This window comes from Copidosoma floridanum, unplaced genomic scaffold (genome assembly GCF_036245765.1).
Source record: "Copidosoma floridanum isolate Cflo_tuat_1 unplaced genomic scaffold, Cflo_Japanese_pri ptg000016l, whole genome shotgun sequence".
Taxonomy (NCBI): domain Eukaryota; kingdom Metazoa; phylum Arthropoda; class Insecta; order Hymenoptera; family Encyrtidae; genus Copidosoma; species Copidosoma floridanum.
Window position 1 is genome coordinate 11,998,667 of NW_028321893.1, and position 18,869 is coordinate 12,017,535.

An 18,869-nucleotide genomic window follows, 5' to 3' on the forward strand; every position below is an offset into this window, starting at 1 on the left:
CGAAAAAACGTAGCCACCTACCTTGCGGCCCAAGCCTTTCCCTCCATCTCTTCTCTTATACACTACCTCCCGCTCCATCTCTTTTTTTGGCACCGCGCATCACTTTACTGTCTACCGTTTGGTCTCTCTTTCTCTCGTATGTACGCAGCTTGATCCCTTCCTTTTTATACATATATTGTAGCTATGGTAGTGTGTATGTTTCTAAGTTAACACTAAACCGATGCGCTTGCTCAAGCTGAGGTACAGGTATAGAGAAAAGAGGAAAGAAGAGAAATACAACAGCAGCACCTATACTAAAGGCAAAGTATACGTATGCATTTTGTATGGATATATACGTGTTGCACGTCCCGGTCATTACGTACATGTTTATAAGGAGACATGTATGTAAAAAACGGGCATAAAGTATTAAATATGTATAATACAACAATTTTACCTTTGAAAACAAGAAAAAAGCTGAATGTATATTGTTTTCTTTAATCTCAATCAGATAGAGTGGATTATTTTACTTTTATGGTCACTAAAATTTTAAAAAAATTTTATTTGTCGGATATGATTTAAACAAGAATCGATTGTACATATATGATGTGGGGCATTATGGGGAAAACTTTTGTTTCGTTCTGCATTACATGACCAACAATTCGTACATTTATTCATATATATATTATAGCAAACATGGAAGTCCTTAGAATTCACGAAACACATGTAACACAAGCATATGTATTTTCTGCACGCGCATGCTTGAATACGTAATAATAAAATTTTTACTAATATAATATCAGATTCTTAAGGACCTATTGAAATTTAGTGTGATCTAATTTTCTCAGTTTCTGTTATACTAAGTTTAATAATATTTGAGGTGAAAGTTTCACTTTTACTGGGGGTCCCGAGACCCACACCTGGTTTTTTTATTGTAGTGCTATACGTCCGGCTCCTAATAAGGGCACACTATACTCTGGACATTCAGTACTTTAAAAAGGGAAGGAAAGAGGAAAGAGGTGGCCTCTCATCACAGAGAGGGAGGTAGGAGGATACCTATATCTATAAACACGAGTGTTTTCGTACACTGAACATATTTAGTATATTTTCAGTTATAACTTTCAGTGTACATTTGTGCTTGTAAGCTTACAAACTTTGCATGCAGGTTTGTACAGAACTATTATATTATGTAAAATTATAAGGCAAGGATATGATTATTAACAGCTGTATAAAAGCGCTCGACAATTCATCTCTCTGAATCTTTCTCATGCAGCTAGTATATCTTGTAATAACGCTGATGTGATAATTGCACTATTTTTTATCTGCACTATATTCTCAATTTTTCGTCGTCCATGAGAAAACATCCCTAAAATAACTATTACTGAAGATCTTGTGACGACATCACCTCATGACTTATCAGTAAGTAATAATTATTCGTATAACTTTAAGCTCATATTAGTATTATATCAAAAACGTTTTTTTAAAATTTTTTAACCTCATTTTTTACGTATGTTACAGTAAAATTTTGTTATATTAGAATACTAAGTATAAAAAGTAGTTAATTGTTTTTAAACTGTCACCATAATTGTTTTAAACAATATTCAGAAAGTTCAGTTGTGTGAAATAAATTCAAATGTGTTTGATATTCATTTATTATAAAAACTTGTTTTTTTTGTCGATCGACTTTTTAAAAAAGTTTTTCTTTATTATACGTATACATGCACATTGTGTTTGAAATAGAAATTAAATCAAGATATTTAATCCAAATGAATTCGGAGAAAGTAACGTTATTTCTTACAATCGAAATCATAGACCTACTTTTGATCTTTGTAAGTTCCCTATCATAACCATTTTCCATTTATTCTCATATTTTTTATCAAATGATGTTCTATTGTAATGGCAACATCGTTGTAATTTAAACATACGAATTTTGAACAGTCTTTATTCAGAACAACAGAATTTTTGAAATAGTAGTACATTTTTAGAATATAATGAACATGCTCATAACTAATCTGCAATAAATGTGGGCATCAGAAGAGACTACTAAGATTTAAGCAATACAAGTATAGAAGAAGCAAACATTCCAAAAAGACCAAAAGAAGACAAACAGTACGAATTAAAAGGAAATGTAGATAAAGGTGTTGCATTTTTAAGTTCAGTGTCAACATCAAAAACTAGAATATATATACACATCGTTTCAAGGTTTTTATTGTATCGAAGCTTATTCCAAAAACTTAAGCATAGGAAACAGACGTCATTAACAATGAGTTGATTTGGCAGCGGAATGCAACGTTTTCAGAAAGAATGATATTTTACAAGCAATCAAATGTTGCAGAAATATTATCTGTCTACCTATGTTTGAGCTATAAATTGGTAATGGATAGTTGTAATTTTGACAAAAACTGATTAATATTTCTTAGCTGAAAAACAACTAACGTTCTTTACTCAATTTGCCAGTTTTCAGAGGATTTTGAACAAATATATCGTGAAAATCATGGTGTATTACTCAATCATTGTCTTAAAGTATCAAGTCTAATTTTTTAAACGTCGAAGAAAATTCTAATCTTCAAAAATTTTTAAAGGACAAAGCGATAGTTCCTAAAGGTCTGTACTATATTAAAACACAAAACTTAATATTTAAATTTAGTTAGCTAAATTAATATTTAAATATTTAGTTAGCGTACAATGGCTGTATCGGGGACATAGGTGGGAACAATGCTTACTACCTAGACCTCCGATATCGTAAAGGTACATTTTCTGTTTTTCTGTTCGGATACTTAAAACGAATCAATATGTTGATTTAGTCTTTAAAGTCATTTCTTGAACTCATATACAATACCCTGTGAATTATGACGTATACTGATCCATGTACTCAGCAGTCACGTTATCGCAGCCTGACTTATTTGTACATTACAATTAGAATTTTTGCACATAATATTTAATATTTTAGAAAAATCTAGCTTGTCACGAAATCAGAAGGATTTCTACAATTTTAAATATTATTTTTTTTTTACACTTGCAGAGATTTCGGCTATTTTTTTTATTTTACGCGGTGCTTTAAAATTAAAGGCAGAAGAAAAAATTTCAAAAGAGTTGTTAGATTCTTCCATAATTCACAAGCTGGTAATGAATATGTATTAAATTTAATTACATTCATTATAAAATCTACTTGATAATTCGAGCTGTTATACTTTCATTATCTTTAACTTGAGAATTTACACGACGAAGAAGATCATGTATTTACTTCCATACACTCTCATTTAAAAATTATTTATGACAAGTCTATTTATAGATTTTACTAAGCACTTGCAAAAGACTCGCAAATTTGCGTGGCTGTAGATACATCATACAAGCTACTAAAATTTATGGAATCTAAGCACGTAAAGCATGACAAAACACATTTACCAGTTCTCCGATTCTTATATTTTTTATTTTCTTGATGCCCCGCCAATTTTCGTTATTGAAAAATTTGTGCAGTAATTAAATAACTGAAGTGAAACATTAAGTTCAAAAGACAGATACTCTAAAAGAAAGTTAACGAAGCTTCTCTGTAAATCAAATGAAATGCAGTAAAAGGATACCTTTCTTTTATTCCATAAATATTCACAAAATTGTGTTGCACATGTCGATCTTCTTCAATTTTAAAGTTACTATGTAACTTAACAAACTCACTGATAAATTTGTTTTATATGTTCTAAGAATTTTTTTTCTTTACTACACAGTGTTTTGCAATTTCCAGTACTGAAATGATAATTTTTTTTATAACTTGAGGACTACTAGAAAAAGGTTTGTATTAAATTATTTATTGAATAGTTATATTGCAGTAGTGTGATAAATGTAATTCAAGTCAAAATGGTTATCGATACTAGTATTGCTGATAAAGTTGCAAAATTATGCCTGCGACTATATAACTGTCTTAATATTCCACGTAGTTATGTTAAAGATTTCTATGATATTTTTGGTGATTTTGTTTCCTCAAGTCTTATTCCAATCTTGAATGCAAAAATTAAATTGGAATTTAGTAGTGCAACAAATAAATCAATTATTAAAAAAATTGAAAATGTTTTAAGTGACTCTAAAAACGTTCTTGTTTAAAAGTTGACTCTAAGAAAGTTATTTCACTAAAAGTAAAAAATTGTAAACGTTTGAATATTACTTTAACTATACATAACCAGAAGAAATGAAAAAAGGCTTACAAACTTAAACTACCGCATAGATAACTTATGTAATCGATGTACATGCTGCCTATATTCAACCACATGAAAGTTTAAAGGTATTTTTTAACTATCTGGATTATTAAATGTGTGATACCCCTGTCATATACTTAATATTTATCACTTCGAAGCACAGAGTTTCGTTTTTTAAATTAAAAAAAGCAAAAGCTCGGCGATCTCGAACCATCGAGCAGTATACCTAATTCTGAAATCACGTGACATGTAACTTACTTCTACTAGAAGTAACAAACTGGCATCCCTTGTGGGGATTTGTTACGTCCAAACTTTCTCAGTGAAAGGTGGAACTCGTAGACTCGTTCTACAAACAAATAAATTTAATTTCCGTTTGTCGGGAACCAGCTATTGGCCTAAAGGCCTTATTTGCTTTTACTTACAGTATACTTCTTTTTGAAATCATTGACTCGGCGTTGTGGTGTAAGGTTTCTCCGAGTGATATGTATGGACCGGCGTACGCTGAGCTGGCGTTGACTTACTGTTAGAGTTTATGTCTTATGTCATGCGGTAGTAGCGTATCTCATTAATCTTTTTATCTCACGTCCTTGTAAAGTAATCTTTCTCATTTATTGTCAATTTTATTTTTCCTCGATATGCAATTTATTCATTAAGGTAAGAATCATGTTTCAATCAATTAGACTTATAAGATCTTGGAATACTTCATATAATTTAGTAATTAAAGTGTTTTTAAATTAACTTAATTTAATCAACTACCAAGTGATGTCTAATGTAATGATTTAATAAATTTATAGAGGCCAGAAATAGTTAATTTTACAAATAGTATGAATAATAAAGTTTCAGATTCACATTTACAATGTTATACAATTTATAGTTTCCTTGACTTACCTTACTTCTATGATCGTTGGTTAGCCACTGCTTGCGCGCACGCACTCAAAAGATCTTACAAGGTTGACCGCAACGATGTTCCTAATCCTACACGAGAGCACTCGTGGCGATGACAATAATTAGGCTTCTACTTTTAACGTTGGAACCCAAGTCGACGGTCCTTTCTCTCTTGTTTATCCTCGATTCACTTTTTAGGCGAGTTTACAATGGCCTGGTTTGCTTGAGCTTATCTCACACAGCTTAGTTACCAAACTAAATCTTACATTTGCTCAAAATGCACGCTTTGAACACGTTGCTCGATCACTAAACTAAGTCTCACATCTGCTTAAAAGACGCAACAGAACGCACACTCCAACCTTCATGGTTACTTTGGAGCTCTTGATGAAAGAGAAACGGCACACATTGTTATGTGCGAAGAGTTTTTATACTCATGCGTTTTAGGGAGACGCGTCAAGTTGGGGATCCGAAGGACCAATCAGAGCTTAACCTTATTACCATTGACTGACACGAGCACAGTCCTGGTGCAATAATTTCACAGTAATTGATAGTTAAAACTGCTGATCTCTCGGATCTTACATTAAGTACCAAGTTGCTGTCAAAATTGTGTATGACATTTCTTGTGTACATTCGCAGTAAAGAATGTTGAAATTGTTGATTAATCACACAATTTGGTGTACTGATGCGAATTGATTTTGTAAGATGAGCGTTTTTAAGATTTCACGCGTAGTTCAAGTTTTGCGACGGTAGCTTATTTCAAAAGAAGTAAGTTATATGTCACGCGATTTAAGAATCACGTATACCGCTAGATTGTTAGAGATCGCTGAGCTTTTGCTTTTTATAATTTAAAAACGAAACACTGTATTTCGAAGTAATAAATATTATGTTTATGACATGGGATGTAACAAATGCAATTTTTGAAAATGTTAAAATTTTAAATGAAGAAATGATTGTTACTTGTGTTATGTTATGGGGACTAAGCACTGAAAAGCAAAGTAAGGTAAAAGACCCAATACTCGACCAGGCAGCAATACTTGACCACAGTATTCATGTCATCTGCACATGCACAAAAGTAACATTTTGTCATCTACGCATGTGCAGAAATCAAAAATATACCTTGATTTAGGTAATCGACTTTAAAGGTAGGAAAGGTACGTTTGTAAATTTTTTACGGTGATTAAATTTAAAGAGGCGATCTTTTTTTATTTGCATCACTGTAAAATTTAGTTTTTTATTTATGCTGCCCAACAAATGCAGTACTAGATTTTAATAATTACTTAATTTTCTTGGTCAATCAACGTGAAAATTGTGTAAAGCGGTCAAGTATTAGGTTCTTTACCTTGCATCACAACAAAATCACTTCACCATTTTTTTTTTACTTCGATTATTACAAGCCTGGAAATGTGTTTCAGAACCCATGATGATAAGAAAAAATTTAGAGGAGGTTACATATATTTATTCATTTCATACTCCGCCTTTTTCAAGTTAAGAGGGGTTACAATACAACTTTTAAATGTTTTTTTAATAATTATTTTATGAAATTATATTTACTTCTATGTACAAGGTGTGTTTAAAAAGTAACGAGAATTTTTTTTCGAAGGTTTGGAGAGCTCGCTTGCATTGAAATTTTTTTATAATGTTAGTACACATGTCCTTAAAGTACGATGAAATTTTCAGCAATATTCATTGCTTACTTTTTAAGTGGCAGCCGCTAACGTTAGACGTGTTTTTCGAGCTCGGCGACTTTCGTTTGTGAAAAAAATGAACCAAAGAATTTGTATTCAATTCTGCGTGAAAAATGAAATAAAGTGAAGTAAAGTTTGTAAAATGTTAACAAAGGCATATGGTAAGTCTGTTAGGAGTAAAGCAAGGATTTACAAGTGGTATAAGCGTTTCCAAGATGGCCGCGAAAACGTTGAAGATGACGAACGACCCGGACGCCCAAGCACATCAACAACCGATGAAATCGTGAAAAACGTGGCATAGTGCATTATAAATTCTTGCCACAAGGTCAAACAATCAATAAGGAGTACTACTTACAAGTTCAACGCCATTTGCGTGAAGCTATCCAAAAAAAAACGCCCCAATTTCAGGCAAGACGATTCATAGCTTTTGCACCACGAGAATGCACCTGCTCACACTTCGTTGCTTGTTCGTGAATTTTTGGCCAAAAACAAAACTGTAACGATGCCTCAGCCTCCATATTCGCCAGATATGGCTCCATGTGACGTTTTTTTATTTCCAAAAGTTAGAAGAAGGCCATCGTTTTATAAGCATAGATGACATTAAAAGCGAATCGCTAAAAGAGCTGAAAGCTATTACAAAGATCGAGTTTAAAAAATGTTTCGAGAATTGGAAAAAGCGTTGGCACCAGTGTATTATATCCAAGGGGGATTATTTTAAAGGGGACAAAATAGATTTTAATAAATAAATGAACAATTTTTTTATAAAACGAAAATTCTCGTTATCTTTTGAACACACGTCGTACATACACTTCAAATTTCTTTGGTTTTTTCTTTACTCTAACCTTAACATAATATAAAACAGTAAAAATAAATACAACAAAAAAACTATAAAAAAACCGAATTATTAAAAATTTTAGACATTAAACATGTCTTTTTATCAATTTGTCCTTTTATTTTCTTTAATTCTTCTTTTTTCGCTACGTTTACTTTTTCTTTTTTTCCTTCCTATCATACTATTATTTATCTTCTCTGTACTACTTTAACTTTTCTTCAGTTTTCTCCTTAGCCTTTTAATCCTTTTCCGCTTCTATTCTTCTTCTAACAACGTTTTAGAACTTCTAATGTCTATCATTGCTCATATATTTCTATAGTATATAACCAAAATATCTTATTTTATCTACTTTTTTTGATTATTCACTTCCCCACTCCCACTTTCTACTTTTTCTCTTTTTTTAACACTAAAATTTTTTTTTTTTTTTCATTTAAAATCAATAATCTCTTTTAATTCTTATTCTCTATCTGCTATTAATACTATACTATTCAGGTAAGACAAACTCCGTATTTTTTCATTACCAACTCTGCATCCTCCCACTTGCCCTCTCTCGAATTCCTCCTTAATGTCTTTTAGATATACATATAACAACGTTGGGCTCAATGGACATCCTTGCCTCACACCTTTCTCTGTCCAGAATTTCTTGGACTCCTCCTCACCTACTTTAACTACATTCCTAGTTTCTTTATAGATTTCCATGATCCGATTTCTTAACTTTTTATTTACCTCTATCTCTATTAATTTTCTCTTTAATACCTGCCTATCCTCTTTATCAAATGCTTCCTTTGGGTCTATAAAACAGGCAAATATATTTTCTCTTGTTTTGCTAAATTTTCCATTCACAATGTGTTATAGTGTGTCTATTACTCCTCTTTTCTCTTTAAATCTAAACTGGTTTTCTGCTAGTGTACCTTTGATTGCCTTCTTTAACATCTCATTTAACCAACTTGCATAAATGTAATATGTTGTACAAGTAAATGTAACTCCTCTATGTTTTTCTAACTTATCCTTATCTCAATTTCTGTAAATCAGGCATATCACCCCTTGTTTCCATTGCTCTGGAAATTCTCCTTCTTCCCATACTTTCTTAACTAAATTCCAAAGGGCTGCGTTTACTTTTCTAGGCGTGTGCTTCCATACTTCGCTTTCTTGCTTATCTTCTCCTGGTGCTTTTCTTGTTTTTAACCTTGCAGTCTGCCTCTTGAAGTCTTGCTTGCTCAATTCTTTACGATCTTCTGTATTATTTTTTTTTTCAATTCTTGTCTCTTTTCTTACGATTCTTTCTTCATCCTTCCCATCTTACTTTTCCATAAAATACCTTCTTCACTCTTCGAATGTAATCTTTTTATCTATTTCGTTGTTTCGTTTTTTTCTGAACCTGTTTGTATACTTCCACATTTTACATAGCGATGTTGTGTTCTCTTTTTTTTTCTTTTAATTTTTTAAATATTTTTTTTTGAGTCACACAAATTTCTGTACTCTCTTTATTTGTCTATATAATACCTTGTTTTATTTTCTTTTTTTTCTCCACAACTTCATTGTTTTTCGTAATTCCCTCTTTTTCTCTTTCCATTCTTTATCGTACCATTTCCTATATCCCAGTTTTTATTCTTTAGATTGCTTTTTTACTTTAGGTAGTGCAATTTCTATTAATTCTTCTAATTCATTCCATCTTCTTTCGATATCTTCTACTTCCCCTCCCAATACTTACATTTTTCATCATACTAATTAATTAATTCTGAAATCTCATCTCTCCTTGCTGTTATCCATAGTTCTTTTTCTGCTATTCTTACTTTTCTTTCGTCTTCCAAATACACTTTTAACGGCATATGATCCGATTACGTTCTTTGTCCTATCTTCATTTCCTTTATTTGATGTAGAGCTTCTTAATTTCCAATTGCAAAATCTATTACAGATTCCCCCACTGTTGCCAACGTATATAAATTTTTCTTCTTCTCCATTTTGCCCATTTTTTATACACGTTAATTCTTACATTATTTGTTTTTTTAGTTTTTTTTTTCTTTATTTATTTTTTCGTCTTTTGACTTTCTTACTTTTACTTTTCGAATGTTACTATTCGTTTCACTAATCTATCCTCTATCTCTAATGATTCTTCTGTTCCAATCTCCTAATATTAGCACACCTCCTTTTTTTCGATTATATTTTTCTTTTTATAATTTCTATCGACCCTACTACATATGGACGATATACTTCTATGATCTTACTAATTGTCCTTATTTAACACCCACGCAACGTTCCACACAGCAATTCTGACATTCCTTTTTCTTACTCTTTTCACCTCTCTATCTTAATGCTCCTTTCATTCTTGGCTCCTTTTACTTTCGCCAGTAAACCTTTCTTTTCATTCATCATATCTAAACCACTTACCATCGACTATCATCTTTATATAGCCAATTTTCGTATTTTCTCTTTCACTACATTGTTCTTCTGACTGATTTAAGATATTTTTTTAAATACCTCTTTATTCTCTTGTTAATTCACTTCCTGTATAAATTGCTCTTTCCAGCTGTTTCTTATTCCTCACTACAACTTCTAATATTTCCTTGCTTACCAGTCTTACTACAACTAATTTCTTCTCACTATGCCTAGTATTCACTTTTATCTCCTTAGTCTTCTCTACCTTGACTTTTACTGTGATTTTTTGTTTAATGAATTCCTCCGCATTCTTTTCTAGATTTTCTTTTTCAATATTTTTTCCTTTGATCACAATGTTCGGTCTTCTTTTCTCTCTTTCGTCTTATTTTTTCCATTCCAATGTGCTTGTTCTTTCTTCTAACGCCTTCTTCTCTACTGCGCACTGTTTGCTCTCTTTTATCCACATCTGTTTTTCCTCTTTCCAATCTTCTTTTGTTCTTTCTAGACTACTTATCATACGGCTTAACTTATTCTCTAACCTGCTTATTTTGGGGCTTAACTTTTTATTCTCCTGACTATCTTAAGAAAGGTTGAATAAAGTCTGTTCATTTTATTTCGTATTTGTATTACATCTTATATTCACATTAATAATAATAAGTTTTCTCGTTTGGAATCACCTTTTTCAACCAGATAAATAGAAATCTTCCTTGCCAACTTAAATTTTTACTATACAAATACTACTCACTATTTAGACTTCTGGTTTTATTTTTTACTAAATTGTACTTCTATTGGGCTTTCAGGAATCTACCTTATCGGCCTCTCTCTTTATTCTCTGCCCTTTCTTCTTTACTTCTTACTTACTAGGTGCGCTCGTTATCTACCTCTGAAGTCACTTTTTTTATCGATCACTTTCTCAAGTTGCCACTTTTTTTCCCTCTATTCTTTTCTAACCTCACTTTTTTCAGAGTTCACCTTACTGTTTTATTTTTCTCACTACTCAATCACAGTTTTAACACATTTTTTCTGATTTTTTGTCCTTCATCTTTCAGCGCACCATTGACCTTTCTTTTTGATCTACTTTCCATTCTGCCTTTTTAGCATTTACGTGTTCCGTTTTCTTTTTACTGCCAAGTCCTCACTAATTTGTTTCAATCCTTTAACTTTACCTCATTCATTTACTTTCCAGTTCTTTCCCTGCCATTTTTTCACTTTTTACACTTATTCGTACTATTGTTTTCGTTTGGGTTTGCCTAATACACTTTTTTTTATTATGTTTACTTCAGAGCGCTCACTCGACAAGTCTGCTTTCTCTTGCATCCACGCTAGAACCGGCCGTGGTTACATTATTTGTCCATTTGTACCCCCTGCCTTTGTTGCAAAATTAAATTACATTGTATTAATTCTCATTTTTTGTACCGATGATAGAAAAAGAAAGTAATACGACGATATTCTCGAGATTGATTTTGAGAATGAAGATCTTATTGCGCTTAGCACCGATGGAATAGTTATCAATGAAAACTTGGCTAAAAGTACTTATTCATATTTTGACTGCATTCTTATTCTTAAAGATACCTTGGGCAACAATAAAATATAAGGGATTGTTCCAAGTTTTACAAATACTCGATGCTGCAGGATCGATAGAGCGGCTTTTGGGTAAATACAAAGTATTAATTTTGAAAATAAGCAATCATTAAGAAATAAAAATAACCACACAGAGGATGTTCAAAAAAAATTCCTCCTTTACTAATGTCCTCGAGAATGATTTTTTTAATAATCTAACTAATTTTTACGTAACGAAGATATGGTCATTGGATCGGCAAGATTTTTTCTAGTTGATAATATTAAAATGCTGTATTTCAAAAAGCATTAGTGTGCTTATTAAATTTTACATAGGACTAAATCGACATCGCTTTGCAATTTTAAATTGTTACTAAAAATTTATCAGTTTTAATGGTTGAACTTAGTGTCAAATATTATGTAGCAATAATATGTGATGTCTAATACGATTTTATGTTCAAAGAAATATTTTTATTAATCGTAAGTGTTTAAATAAAAAAATACTTTTTAAAATGATGTCTTTATTTTCATTTTAATTGTCTGTACGATTTATGATTATACATCTAAGCTTATAACAATGATTCGATACAAAAAATATTTAGTATAAACACTACAGCTATGATTTTGGTCAATTAAAAATAATTGACGAATTTATTAAACATTGAATAAACTGATTGTTAAAAAATCAGTAATCAGTACGTGGATTTTACCATTTACACGTTTTTTACATTGTAAGAGGTTGCAGAATTATGAGTACAAATGTATGCTCAAAGATTGATTCGCATCGTATTTTTTAAGCTAAGTATTACTCAGCGTACAAAAACACTCGTATTACTAATATAGGTAAAACGGGGCAGATTAAATGCTCAAAGTATACCTATTTATGCAAAGGAGCCTAGTCCTTTAACGTACCGAAATTATTCCATGACTCGAGCTCGTGCAGTCACCCTCTTTGGCTTCGAAACATTTAGTGCTACTATTGAACTGTAGAAAGCATACCGTCAGAGTTAGGTGGCGCCAACGATTGACGCATCACCGTTCAATGCTGTATTAAACGTACGCAGTGCAACCTTCTGTCTGTGAGCTCCAAACTATCACACCTCCAAGAGGTGGTTGAACACAAATAGTTTAGTCACCAAGGCTTTTCTCGTGCCAAATCGTTTTCTGTGTAAACAAATTTGACCTGACTTATGTAGTCTATGGGTTCAAGTGCATGATGTGTGTGCGATGAGTGAATACTTTCGATTTCGATAGTCTTAAAATTCTAGATGTGGAAAATAATTATCACAAATAAAGAATTTCTTAAATGATACACATAAATTGTTCTTCTACACAATCAATAGAAAAGAATATACGCAAATGCTCAGTTCTGTATATAGGTCTTTAATGTGTTTACTACAATAATTATGTGTACATTACTTTCGCTGGTACCATCAACTACATTGTAGGTACTGTAAATGCTATACTAGTCAATGATCGTTCTCCGAAGCATAAACATATATGTACATATTTATTACTTCTATTTCTTATTATGTATTTACTTTATTTGTTTAAAGTTTCAATTCGAAATTTTTCTTGCAAGTAATGCTTGCAAAACTCTTGTATTGTTTTACGAAAAAAAGTGTTATTATGTTGTTTTATTTGCTGCGTTCTGTAACTTTTATACGTTCTGTTTTTTCTCAAATTAAATGAGCCAGATGAGGTTGACGTGAAGTCAACGAAACGTTGCTTAACTATGCCGACAACTGGGGTTTCATTTACTTTCTCCTCCATATCGATTGCTCTAAGCAGATCGTGTGCTTAGGCACTAATCGACTGTATCAATTTTGATTATAGTTTTAAATATATTATTAATTCGATTTTTTTCATTATTTCGTTGTAAGAATTGAAATTTTTCTCGTCCAAACTCATTGTGAATGAATGACTTACACATCAGTGCGAAAATTATTTTTTTTTCGTGTCTTCCAAAGCATCATTTCACGGACGTATATGGGAAAAATAGATTCTTGCATGTGTAAGCTGGTAATAATGTGAGCCTGAAACTCCAGAGCCTGTGTTACTAATATCACCAAGCTACAAAAAAACTCAGCCTATTCGCTGTACACATGAGGACCACTGACACTCCAATGGCGTCGCATACTTTGCTACATAAAACGTAATACTACAAAAAAATATAAGTTGCAATTTATTCAAGTTATATAGCACCACGCTACTTTTGTTGCAAGAAGATACTAACATACTGCTTTGTTAAAATAAATATGCAACATGATTCTTGTGTGCTAATCACTCTCAGGGTCAAAAGAAAGTTGACAAAAGTAACTTTTCCGAGTTCTTGTGACGGTTTAATATACTCAAAACAGAACGTTATATTAACTTCTGCTAATGTATCGGGGTATGTAACTTTACTATATTTTACTTTGTTTTGACCGTGTTATTAGAACACCGACTACATATGTATTTTCTAAAATAAAGAAGAATCTGTATATAATATTGTAACTTAAATGTTATGCAACTAAATCATTTTTAAGTTTTTATAGATATTTTTCTCTAGTTATACGTTCACAGAGAAAATAATCAAGTGTAAAATATCATTTTTATTTTACTAGAAATGCTCCAATATAAAATTTCACAATGCAACATTTTTTATGTTAAAGGGTTTTACAAAACTCACGAAATAAGCCAGCTAATACCCAAATTAAGGACATAAAACAAACAAATCCTCATTCATCAAATATTTAAGAGACCTCTATTTAAAGTAAGATATTGTGTATTTATTATCATGTTACACATTTTGATTAGATAATTAAAATCGTATTTAAGTCAACTAAAATGTAAAATAGTAAAACAAATAAATTTTTTCTTATTTTTTAAAAATCGTACCTTTTTAACGGGACATCACTATTTTTCTCGACGCAGTTAAAAAATATTCTTATATTACAATTCAGAGTTTGACGAAGTACATTAAGAATTGCCCCAAGTTTTTGAGCACCTCGAGAGACAGGATCCACTATAGCAACTAAATTAAATGCTACAGCATTATTTCTGTCTGCTAAAATATCTATAACGCTAAAATCAAAGAGTCGATAAATTTTTAAAAGTGTAGAAAATTGTTTATAAAATAGAAGACTGTGATATTTACCTGAACTTATCACTATGGAATGGAACTTCAAAACGGTTCTTATATTGTGGCCGCGACACTAGAATTGATACTACTTTCATCAAGAGGTCATCAAATAAGTTTTTTTGTACTGAAATATGACATACTTATTTAGATAGCATAAAAGTAATAGGTATTTATTATTCACTACTTTATTTATTTAATTAGATATTTTAATTAACTATGATATGATAAATTTTTGGAACAAAAACTTTCTTTTTGTCACATTATTAGGAGAAATAAATTTCAATAAGTCTTGTTCATGCCTTTGTTCCGTTGATAGTGACGAGTACTGTTTGGGTTCAAGCGCACGCCATAATATCTTCGAAACTAAATAGGGTCTAAGTAAGGCTGTGGAATATGAAATTGCGAGAAACCTAGTTTGGAGTAGCCTCAATTTCCTGTAATTTTCAACGAGCAAACCTTGGTTGCTTGCTAGAACAGTTAGCCAGGGAAAATCTTTGAGAGAAGCGATGCACAGTTTCAAAACTGGCTAGGGATGCTCTAGATTGTTTATTGGTTAATTATTAACTTCATTTCCATTAATTCTTCAGACTTTAACAAATTAATTACATTATTGGAACTATTTACAATGTCAATCAAAAATATTTTCAATTTCTAGCAATGTTATTTTCCATACCTTCATTTAAACTAGTTTCTTGAAAAGAAAAGTGATAAAAATCACCTATTACGATAAATAACTTGGTCAAATAAAAGTCAAGTCCATTAAAATACGAAAATTAAATCCTACTAAAAAATACCAGAGGGGTGGTATTCAAAACGGTTATAACTTCAGCCATAAATAATAACAATGGTGATACGACTATTTGATATTAACATTGAAGTGATAATAACTATGATAATTATAACGGTTATACTTAAAATTAATAACGATTGTGTTATTCAACAGTCTAACTTATTGTGTTATAGTTGTAATTATTTTTAACCTCCTCAGCTTATTAACACTACCATTTTAGAAAAAAAGTCATGGTGAAATATCAATTTACTTTCTGTAACCATAGAAAAGTAGTAAGTTAATTATATGTTACAGGTAGTAATTGTTATTATAATCACGCTAATTCATAAAAAATTTTTTTTTACCGAGCTACCGCGACAGCCTACTGGCCTAGTCGCCGGGGCCACCCACTTATCACTCATGTGTGGGGGTGTATTACCGCACCCATTTTTAAACTTTTTTACTTATATCATACCTAATCCATGGGCACAGTGGGAGTATCTGCGGTGAAACACCTTGCGCATTAAGCTAACATTCTCTGCACCAATGGTGCATCGGGTCCACTCGCTACTGTAAAGGCTTTCCCCGGAGAAGACTCCATATTTCAGGATACCCACTCCTCACCGGTTGACCTGGCGCTCTCTGCCGAAGCATCGAATCCAGGCTAATTAGCATCCCCGGAGAAGCCTGATATTTCAGGGACCACTTCTCACCCGTAAGGCCAACGATCCCTGTCTGGGGCATCGGATCTGCTAATTTCTACCTTTAAGCCCTAACACAGTTTCGTATTCACCCAGGCCCAAAGATCTGTGGGGCAAGGAAAAAACCCTGAAATTACTCTGAAGAAAAACTCTACAGAAAAACCCGCCCCAAAACAGCCAGGGTTTCATAGGAACTTTTTCCGATGAAAACAGTTTTTGAAAAAATCTACATTCACTAAGAATCAAACCCACGATCCCTAGAACAGCGTTGTATCAGTAACAAGCACCCTTACCACTGAAGCAAAGCCGCTTATTTATTTCAATATTGTTAGAATAAAAGTAATTGTGTCATTATGATAAATGTTCTTGTTTAGTAACTTCAATAGTTTTAATAATTACAACAAATAGTAATTAATGTAAATAAGTTGGATGTTCAAGTTTTGATCTCTTCAGTTCTTTAATTATTAAATAAATAAATGGATTGTTAAAAGAATAAAAAGGCAACGAGAGGCTTCCTTCTAAATATTAGTAGTGGTGAAACGGCATCTATGACTAATGGCTAGAATGTGGTCTATCTAGCGAGGAAACATCGAGTGTTGATAATTACAAATGGTTTTTTTGTTCCTTATTTTTACAAAAAATAAAATAAAATTGGGCGGAAAAATCTCAATACGCTTTTATTTATCGTTTGCTATTTTTAGCATCTGATTTAAAATTGAAAATATTATACGATATTATACGACGTAATAGTAATATATGAGTGCAATGTACAATGTTTATAAGTCATGAAAATGACGAATAATTTAGCTGTCTTAGTTTTATTTAAAACTCACTTTGTTTCCTTTTATCCGAGTGAAGTTCAAGTACATGGACTGTTTTTGCCAAGTAATTATACTAACTCATTAGCCAACTTATTGGAACCAACAGATTTCTTTTAAAATCAGGTTTATTACTCGCACAGCACATTTGCAGTGTCTGTAAACAATAATATATTTTCTTTGTACTATTTTTACAATTTAAGTCATCAATGCTAAGTTTCTGTGTAACCAAAAGACTTCTCAAAAGTATGATGTGTTTGCTTTTCAGAATTTTACAGCTCCTTTTAAAATTTTCCGTAAATTAGGTAACGGTTTCTTCATTAGGACGTCTGTCACTAAAGATTTTTGTCCAAATGAAAGATCTAACTTAAGATTTTTTTTCTTACCATAGGCAAAAAGTGCAACTGCCGCTTTGTGATCTCGAAGCACACGTTACCTCTAGTAACTCACTCACCCTTAGTAACAACATATGACAACTTGCGTGAATACATAAATTGTATATTTTTATTTCGTTTTATATTATATTTATTCCCATGATGAAATTTCAAGACTTTTAAAAGAGTCGTACTTAAAGCAAGTCATCACCTAACAAAACTGACTGTGTACTTCGTGGCTCTCGGAAGTGTCAAGTGACAACCGAAGCGAGCCACGAAGCCTAAACACATAGAGTCAGCAAGTACCAGCCCCATAGCAAGTAAGACGAAGAAGTGTAACTAAAACTTCGTGCAAGGTGCATTTCTTTGCACGGCGTTTTAGTTAGTAGCTTTCCAACGCTCATCGAGTGTGGTTCCTAACTATTAGTTCAAAATTTCAATCTAACATGTTGTAATTGCTCAATAAGTTCATAGTTATTATTGTAATTTATTATGAAAGTAAATAAAAATAAAAGAAGAAGCATACCTGACTGTTCAGAATACTTTATTAGTTGAAATTCAATAAAATTAATAATATCAAAAAAAGCAGAACTGAGGAATCATATAAAATTAAATAAAAAAGAAAAAAAAGGTTTGTGGACATTTATACATGACAAAGCTTAACACACTCTCTCTTTCTCTTTATCTATTGTTTCTGTTTTTCCTTTCCGTAATATACAAACGAACAAATAGTTGGACTACCTGCTGTCCCGCAGCCTGTGAAGGAGCGTGAGACTGTAGTCCACAATCTTTGGTTTTAAACCAAAGGCAAAATTAGATGATTATAATTATTAATTAACATTTTTTGCCCTAGTGACGTAATGTACCATTCTCGTACATTTATTAAGCATATTTTATCCACATGATTACTGAATCCCAGAGACTTTAGCAGCGTAGTCTCAAAATGCCTAATTAACTTTAAATATAAAAATATTTATAGTTCTAATAATTAATTCATTTAGTTTATTAAAAAAACATTTTCTAGTATTAATGAGTTTTGTAATTTTGTATTAACAAACTTTAAAAACGATCGGAATTTCTTAGAATTGACTTGACTATTGATTTTGAACAGAATAATATAAATAATGACTAACATCAAAGAAAATAGGCAAAAAAAGCGTACAGAGGTTGAAATTCTGTCATATTTGAAGCGAAACTTTTTTGTCTAAGCTTTAAGGTTTATTAATTATCATAGTCAACTTTTCAGATTTTTAGTCTATGACTTGGCGTTAGACACAGTAAAACGTATTTTTTTCGAAAATGAGCGTGATATTGGGATTTTCAAACAATGTGTGTCACGTGCTGGAAGTATAAGCACCTGAGTCAGTGCCTACATTATTTGTAGATTAAGAACCACAATCTTTACATTACAACTTGTCTTGCAAAAGTAAAATTGAAGAATCAGACAATGTGACGTAAGATAACAAACGTCACTGAATCTAAATTTAGTATAAAACTCAAAATGGCAGACCCAGTATGGCAGCTAAGATATTTTAAATTGACGAATTTTGTAAATCAAAAATATTTCCATGATAAACGTAAAACT

At 31.7% G+C, this 18,869-nt stretch overlaps 1 protein-coding gene across 2 annotated transcripts in view; it reads right to left on the reverse strand.

Annotated features, from left to right (window-relative positions):
- Uggt (UDP-glucose-glycoprotein glucosyltransferase) overlaps window positions 1-18,869 on the reverse strand; it is a 544,975-nt gene that overhangs the window by 223,175 nt on the left and 302,931 nt on the right. The window contains exons 14-15 of one of the 2 annotated variants that reach the window (XM_089592324.1): window positions 14,638-14,746; window positions 14,379-14,564 (exon numbers count right to left, since the gene is read on the reverse strand). In XM_089592324.1, coding sequence (XP_089448450.1) covers window positions 14,379-14,564; window positions 14,638-14,746 — 295 coding nt within the window. The remainder of the gene's footprint in view (window positions 1-14,378; window positions 14,565-14,637; window positions 14,747-18,869) is intronic. The other variant, XM_089592325.1, reaches the window with a different exon arrangement.